This window comes from Cebus imitator, unplaced genomic scaffold (assembly GCF_001604975.1).
Source record: "Cebus imitator isolate Cc_AM_T3 unplaced genomic scaffold, Cebus_imitator-1.0 Scaffold12, whole genome shotgun sequence".
Taxonomy (NCBI): Eukaryota; Metazoa; Chordata; class Mammalia; order Primates; family Cebidae; genus Cebus; species Cebus imitator.
This window is the reverse complement of record NW_016107327.1, coordinates 8,779,725-8,788,262: the sequence shown is the minus strand read 5'-3', so window position 1 is coordinate 8,788,262 and position 8,538 is coordinate 8,779,725. Positions and strand designations below refer to the sequence as shown.

At 35.1% G+C, this 8,538-nt stretch overlaps 1 protein-coding gene across 8 annotated transcripts in view; it reads left to right on the top strand.

Annotated features, from left to right (window-relative positions):
* RBBP8 (RB binding protein 8, endonuclease) overlaps positions 1 to 8,538 on the top strand; it is a 131,088-nt gene that overhangs the window by 81,587 nt on the left and 40,963 nt on the right. For all 8 annotated transcript variants that reach the window (XM_037728057.1, XM_037728053.1, XM_017498726.2 and 5 more), the window contains 3 exons: positions 2,203 to 2,294; positions 3,473 to 3,587; positions 7,638 to 7,781. In XM_037728057.1, the coding sequence (XP_037583985.1) occupies positions 2,203 to 2,294; positions 3,473 to 3,587; positions 7,638 to 7,781 (351 nt within the window). The remainder of the gene's footprint in view (positions 1 to 2,202; positions 2,295 to 3,472; positions 3,588 to 7,637; positions 7,782 to 8,538) is intronic.

Here is an 8,538-nt window from a genome sequence, read left to right as displayed (position 1 = left end):
TTGCCCAGGCTGGAGTGCAGTGGCAGGATCTCGGGTCACTGCAACCTCCATCTTCCGGTTTCAAGCAATTCACCTGCCTCAGCCTCCTGAGTAGCTGGGATTACAGGCCCCCACCTGTAATTTTTGTATTTCAGTACCCCACACCTGGCTAATTTTTGTATTTTAGTACAGACGGGCTTTCAACATGTTAGCCAGCTGGTCTTGAACTCCTGACCTTGTGATCTGCCCACCTCAGCCTCCCATAGTGCTGGGATTACAGGCATGAACTACTGCATCCAGTCCAATTTCTTGTTTTCTTTACAAAAGCTTTAACAAATTTAAACTATACAGAATTTTTAAAAATAAAAATCAGAATGGTCATTATCTAAACTATTTTTCACCCCATAGGACATTTGTCATTTTTCTTTGCATATACATGTATATCTGTAAATATATGCACGTATACATTTATACAGGTTTTTAAACTCCTTTAAAAACATTGTTTGCCCTAATACATAATATATATGCATCTTTTCATAATTTTGCTATCTTTTATTAATATTATTATTATTATTTGAGACAGGGTCTCATTCTGTCACCCAGGCTGGAGTGCAGTAGCATAATCATGGCTCACTGCAGCCTTTACCTCCCAGGCTCAGGTGGATCCTCCTATCTCAGCCTCCTGGATAGCTGGGACTATAAGCGTGCACCACCACACCCAGCTAATTTTTTTTTATTTTTTGAAGAGAGAGGGTTTCACTCTGTTGTGCAGGTTGCTCGCAAACTACTGGACTCAAGCCGTCTGCCTGCCTTGTCATCCAAAAGTGCTGGGATTACAGGCATGAACCACCCATGCCCAGCCTACTGTCTTTAAAAAAGGAATTCTTTTTTTTTTTTTTAAGCCACCAAACATTTCTATAGTTGAAGTGTAGTATTTTTTCTTATATTCTTCATTGGCAAGTTATTCTTTTATTCTGGGTTTATTTTCCCTTTTTCCTGAAGCACGGTCACTAGTTGTTTTTCCAGAAAGTGTTTTAGTCTCTATATGAAAACATTTTTTCACTCTCATTCATGATTTTTTTTTAGCTTTTTAAATATTTTTTCATGGTTGCCCTAGAGATTACAGTATATCTACTTAGCCTTTAACAATTTGCTTGGAGTTAATGTTGTACCACTTCATGTTCTATAACTACACTTTATGTGTTGCCATATATTATATCTGCATACATTGAAAACCCCAACAAACAATATTTTAGTTTTTAATTTAAAAAAAATTTTAATTGAAATATAAATCACATACCATAAAAATCACCCATTAAAATGTTCAATTCAGTGGTTTTGGTATACCCACAGAGTTGTACAACCATCACTGTAGTCTAGGCTTAGAGAACGTTTTCATCACTTTCCTTCCCATGTCCCCTCCACAGTCCTAGGCACCATGAATCTACTTTCTCTCTCGTAGGCTTGCCTGTTCTGGAGTTTTCATATAAATTGAGTCATTTAATATATGCTCTTTTGTTACTTACTTCTTTTACTTGGCATAATGTTTTCAGTTATCATCTGTGTTACAGCATATATCAATATTTTATTTCTTTTTATTAACATTTTTATTGTGTAAGTATACTGTATTTTAGGCATTTATCAGTTGACATTTAAGTTGTTGTCACTTTTTTGCTATTATGAATAATGGTGCTATGAACATATTATACAGGTTTTTGTGTGGATGTATGTTTTCATTTTTCTTGGATTATATGTAGGAGTGGAATTGTTAGACCATATGCCAACTCTACATTTTACCTTTTGAACGACTGCCTATATTCCAAAGCAGCTACACTGTTTCGCATTCCCAGCAGTATGTGAGGGTTTCAGTATCTCCACATCCTCACTAACACTTGTTATATCTTTTTGATTTTTGCCTTCTCATTGTAGTTTTGGTTTGTATTTCCTTGATGGCTAATGATGTTGGGCATCTTTTCATGTTTAGTGGCCATTTGTATATCTTCTTTGGAAAACTGCATATTTAGATTGTTTGCCCATTTTTAATTGGGATATTTGTCTTTTTATTATTGAGCTGTGAGAGTTCTTTATATATCTTAGATATAAGTCCTTTACCAGACATATGATTTGCAAAAATTTTCTATTCTTTAGGTCCCATAATATTTTAAAGTGATGAGAATTTTTGAAATCAGTTTTTTAATTACATATTCTTTACCTTTACCTAAGATGTAACATCCTTTGAAAATATCCAGTGGAGTATAGATCCGGGAGCAGACCTTTCTCAGTATAAAATGGATGTTACTGTAATAGATACAAAGGTAAGTAAAAAAGTAAAACCAAAACTCATTTGACTCTTATTCTCATGAGTTGTTAGTCAGCCTCCTCCCCTGACTCACTCTATCACCTTAAGATAATCAGATACCTCTTAAAATCTACATTTATTTATGCAGAAAATTAAGAAATAAAAATGCTTATTCTTCTAACTTTGTGGTATTTTTTGAAGGGTCATAATACTTTCTGAGTTTAAAGGCCTTTGCTGAAAAACATTAATATAGTTTTTAAAAGAATACAATGGCCAGGCGTGGTGGCTCACACATATAATCCCAACACTGGGAGTTTGAAGAGAGAGAATCACTTGAAGTCAGGAATTCGAGACCAGCCTGGGCAACATAGCAAGGCCCTATCTCTACAGAAAATTTTAAAATTAGCTGGATGTGGTGGTGCATACCTATAGTCCTAGCTACTTGGGAGGCTGAGGTTGGGAGGATCCCTTGAACCCAGGAATTCGAGGCTGCATTGAGCTATGATCACACCACTGCACATCCAGCCTAGGCAACCAGAGCAAGACTTTGTCACATAAATAAATAAGAATAATGCAAAATGCTACATATCTTAAATAATTTTATTTTTCAATAAAATAATTCATCATGTCTTCATTAGCTTTAAAATTATGTACCATAAAATGTATTATTTAAGTTGTCTATTTCTTAAAATAATGTATTTTTAAAAAATTAAAATTCATAGTGGAAATAGTTTTTTGCCTTGTATTTAGGTTCTGTATAGTTTCAGAAGTTCCTTTTCACTTGGTAGCGTCTAATAACAAAGTATTTAACATTCACTGAATAATATATGCCTATCAAGAAATTAAATTTAATTTTTGAAATTGTTCTCAGCGTACCTTGATATTCATTACTATGAGGCAGATTGGAAAAGAAAAGGCAGGAAAAGTTCAAAGGTATTCAGTGGTAAATAATTCTCCCCTTCCTTAGCAGCAGTCCTTTTCCTGGGCTTGATTATATTGAACCTAAAATGTTTTATAAGCAGTAAAATCTAAATCCTTATCTTTTCGTAAAGTATAAAAGTAAAAAGAGCTTAATGCTTGAAAGTGGTAAAATATATGTTATGTGTATTTTACCAAAATGTTTTGTAAAAAATAAATATAAGGCCATAAAGGAATAATTGTTAAATTTTTTTTATTTTTAAAATATTTATTCAGGATGACAGTCAGTCAAAATTAGGAGGAGAGACAGTGGACACGGACTGTACGTTGGTTAGTGAAACCGTTCTTTTAAAAATGAAGAAACAAGAGCAGAAGGGAGAAGAAAGTTCAAGTAAGATTTGTTTTTGTTTTTGTTTTTTATTTTAATAAAAACATTGAGTGAAGTTTGTAGTTGTACCGATTGCACTGATGAGCTCAAATGACCTCTTCATCATCAACCAGGATTTTTCCTGCTCTGTTAATTTTATGTTCCTCTTAGGAAAGCTCAGTTTCAGTATGTCAGAAAAAAGATATATATTTAACCAAAATAATTTCATTTCAGAAAAGATTCATATGACTTTCAGGGGTTTGCAAATGGCAACCAGCTACCAGTTTTGTAAATAAAGTTCTGCCAGAGCACAGCCTTATTCATTTCTTTGTATATTGCCCATGTTTGCTTGTTCCATACAGCTGCAGAGTTGAGTAGTTGGTGCAGAGACCTCATAGCCCCACAAGCCTGAAATATTTTCTGACCCTTTAAGAAAAAGTTTGCTGATCCCTGGTTTAAACAATTTTTTATAAATGGTGTAACAGGAAGTCTTGAGTCCTGTGTTAGAATTAACATTTTCTAAAGCAATTTGATGAGGAAAGAAAGGAGAATTCTACTGAGAAGTGTTAGTATAGATTTACAGATTAACATTCAGAATCATAGTGTATATGCTAACTTAATCTGCCATATTCCACCTCTCCTGATAAGGTAATTTGGCCAAATTAGTGATCTACAGCCCTTTGCAGTGAGAAACTATTAATTCTTCACCTAAAGTCTTGATTTTTCCAGAAGAAATGAGAAGAAGAGGAGGATTTTAGTTAGCACTGCCTTAGCAGCATTCCTAACTGTAGAGGCACATCACATGAGAACAGCTAGACTAGAAACAGTTGTCATTTATTACCGTTATGTATTAAAGGGCGAGGGCCTGCCACATGGGGAAGCAGTGCTAAAAGCAGAGACATTTCCCAGTGATCATCTGTTAGAAGTCAAGTACATTGAGGCTGGGTGTGCATTCCTTACCTTCTGGTGAATTTTCTATAGTCTACCTCCTCAAAGCAAAAAAATAAAGTAGTCTTGCCCTGGCTTCTTTTGAAACAGCTTATCTTTTGCTTCCTTAAATGCAGTAAATGAAAGAAAATTTTAGAAGTCTTTGCCTTAATTATTTGTTCTTTAATGATAAATAACAACCATATGATGAAGCAGATGGTTGCCTAGGTAGGTAAGCCAATACCTATTAAAAGAAAAAACCTTCACTGTCGTTTATTGTCATTTTATGGTTTGTATGACACTAAATAACTTGTCTTAAGAGGATACTTTGCTTTTAAAATTATTTTGTTCCTGGTACCAGCCTCTGATCATTTTTTTCTCACTTTTGTAGAAAAGAGAAAATCTAAAGTATGACCACTTAGGCTTTAAATCTATTCAGAAGACAATAGTTTCACAAATTTATTTGAAGCAAGTATCATGTGAAAGACAAATTAGCACTTGGACTAATGTGGGGAAGTTATTATAGAGATAATTTTGGCTAATAAAGTCCTATATATACTATTGCTACGTAATGAATGAATCACTTGAATAACTCAGAGGATTCAAACAGCATCATTTTCTTATCTTCATAGTTTCTGTGGCTCAGGAATTCGGGAAAGGCTTGGCTGATCAGTTCTGTTTCAGGGTCTCATGCAATTGTAGGCAGATGGTGGCTGGAACTGAAACAGCAGAGGGCTGGGCAGTTGGAAAGTGACTTGGCATCTCCTCTTTCATTCTCAGGGCTTACTCATATAGGCTCCTTTGAGCTTCCTTTTCACATGGAGGCTAAGTTCCCAGAGTCAGCACCCCAAGAGAACAAAACAGAAGTAGGTGGCATTTTTATGATCTCAGAGGTAACATAGTGTCACAAAGATCTGCACAGGCATAAAGCAAAATGAACTCAGTGACACTCATTGGGAAGAGTGTTGATATCATGTTGTAAGAACAGCACATGAAATAAGAGACATTAGTGAGGTCATATATGAAAGAAAAAAATTACCCCATAAGGTAAAACTTTTCCAATATTTCGAATTGGTTTAAAATGAAATATACCGCCAGGAACGGTGGCTCACACCTGTAATCCTAGCACTTTGGGAGGCCAAGGTGGGTGGATCACCTGAGGTCAGGAGTTCAAGACCAGCCTGGCCATCATGGTGAAACCCTATCTTTAAAAAAATAAAAAAAATAAAATAAAATATACCAATAAAAATTTCATATTACTGCCAATATTTCAGTTCAGAAAATTTTCATGCACCTACTCTGTGTTAGACCTACTAGGTGCTCTGATAGAAAGATCAACAAGGACGTATTCTCTGTCTTCAGGTATTTCACAATCACAAATCAAACAAAAATAAATCAGCAATTTAACATATTGTTTTACAAACAGCTTATACAGAATGCTCTGAGGATGCCTAGCACAGTGCCTGGTCCATAGAAGTTATATTTTATTTACAAATTTGACGTTCAGCATGCAGAATAAATGTTTAATCATTAATATATATCAAGCAAAAATTTTGTAGTAGGAAGTATTTTAGGAACTAAAGATAAATAAACAGAACAAAAGTACTTACCTCAGGGAACTTACATTCTAATGAGAGAAATAAGCAATTATAGATATGATAGATGATGGTAAGTGCAGGAGAGAGAAAGGTAAAGCAAGGTAAGAATGAGAGAGTGCTGCAGGTTGGGAAAGGTAATAATTATATAGAATAATCTCAGCAGACCTCTTTTCTGTCATATTTGTTAGCCAACTGGATTTAAACTCTGGTGTTTTTAAAATGTGATTATATAACAGGAAATGTAGTTAGATCTGTGACGATGAATTTATCACTTTCCATTTCAAATATGGCATTGAATTTTTAATTTCTAGTAATACTAAACTACCAGATGCTAATGATGATGAAAGAAAATACTTTTTTTGCTACTTCATTACAAAACTAAGCATGAGAGGCCAGGCACGGTGACTCACACCTATTATCCCAGCACTTTGGGAGGCCAAGGCAGGCTGGTCATTTGAGGTCAGGAGTTTGAGACCAGCCTGGCCAACATGGTGGAACCTCGTCTCTACTAAAAATACAAAAATTAGCTGGGCATGGTGGCGGGCGCCTGTAATCCCAGCTACTCCAAAGGCTGAGCAGAGGATTTCTTGAACCCGGGAGGCGGAGGTTGCAGTGAGCCAGTAGCATATCACTGCACTCCAGTCCAGGTGACAGAGCAAGACTCTGTCTCAAAAAAAAAAAAAAAAAGCATGAGTAAAGGACATTTAAAGCCATAACATAAAGCCTTTGTAAACTCCCAGAGTTGGGAGTTTATTCTTACCTCATGCACGAATTACTAAAATTGAACCTTATTATAAGAATCATGATTTAAGAAGTGTCTTTTTAAATACTTCATTGCATACATTACAGTTTGTTACTCACTTAGAGTAACTGAATTAACGCTCAGCATTACAGCTTACAACTAACATTCTTAGAATCATGTTTAGCATGTGTCCACAAACACTTCACTACATGCATTACATCTATACACCAAAAGATCACTTTTCGCAGCCAGGCCTGCAACCCTCACTGTAATAATCATGGTTTAAAGAAATGCCTTTAAACACTTCATTACATACATTATAGTTTGTTACTCATTTATATTCACTAAATTTAACACTCTTAACAAGGCAGCTTACAACCAACATTCTTAGAATTATCCTTTACATATGTGTCTACAAGCATTTCACTACTGATATTACATCTATTCACTGTTACATCTATTACAAGAGTATTAAAGAATACTCTCTTCAGAGTAAGGCCTGTAATTCCACATTTTTTTTCTCTTTTTAAAAGAATTTTAAATTCTTAAACTTTTATTTTAGGTTTGCGGGTACATGGGAAGACTTGTTACATAGATAAACACATGTCATGGGAATTTGTTGTACATATTATTACATCACACGAAGCTTCGTACCCAATATATAATCCACATTTTAACAACCATGGTTTAAGAAGTGTCTTTAAGAACTGCATTCCATTGTTGTGTGGCAGTTAATGCAGTTTCATGTTGGTCTACATAGGAAGCAAAAGCTTGCTTGTTGCCCTAAGCCAATGCTCTTTTACATAGATGAAGAAAGAAAAATGAATGATAGCTTGGAAGATATGTTTGATCGGACAGCACATGAAGAATATGAATCCTGTTTGGCAGATAGTTTTTCCCAAGCAGCAGATGAAGAGGAGGAAATGTCTGCTACCACAAAGAAACCACACAGTAAGATTATTTTCTCTATAATTATGGCTTCTCAGTTGCAGAATTCAGTAAGTTATCAAGCTAATTAACAAAGGCTTGATGACATATCAACAATTAAAGTTTCATATTTCACATACAAATTTTTTTCCGTTTTTTAAAATTTTGAGATAATTTCACATTAATAAGAGTTCTAGAAAATTGTTTGGCATTCTCATGTACCTTTGACTCAACCTCTCCTTATGTTAACATGTTATATAGCTATAGAATATTTATTAGAACTAAGAAACTAATCTTAGTTTGGTATTATAAATCTCTTCCTAAATATATATAAAGTTGATAAAAAAGTTTTGAGAAACTTCTGTTAATTATTAAATTAATTGTAATAGCAGTAGAAAGAAAAAATTTTGTAGAACATTCAGATCCCGCCAGGCAGAGTGGTTCACACCTGTAATCCCCAACACTTTAGGGGGCCAAGGCAGACGGATTGCTTGAGCTCAAGAGTTCAAGACCAGCCTGAGCAATATGACAAAACCTTATTTCTACAAAAATTAGCTCAGTGTGGCGACATATACCAGTGGGCCCAGCTACTTGTGGGGCTGGGGCGGGAGGATCACTTGAACACCCAGGAGGTTGTGGCTGCTTGAGCGAACCACCCACTGTACTCCAGCCTGGGCAACAGAGTGAAACCCTGTCTCAAAAAGTAAAAAGTAAAAATTCATAAAAGATAGATTCAGATCTATTTTCTGTTGTGAATGCTTCATCTTACCAGACAAAATAC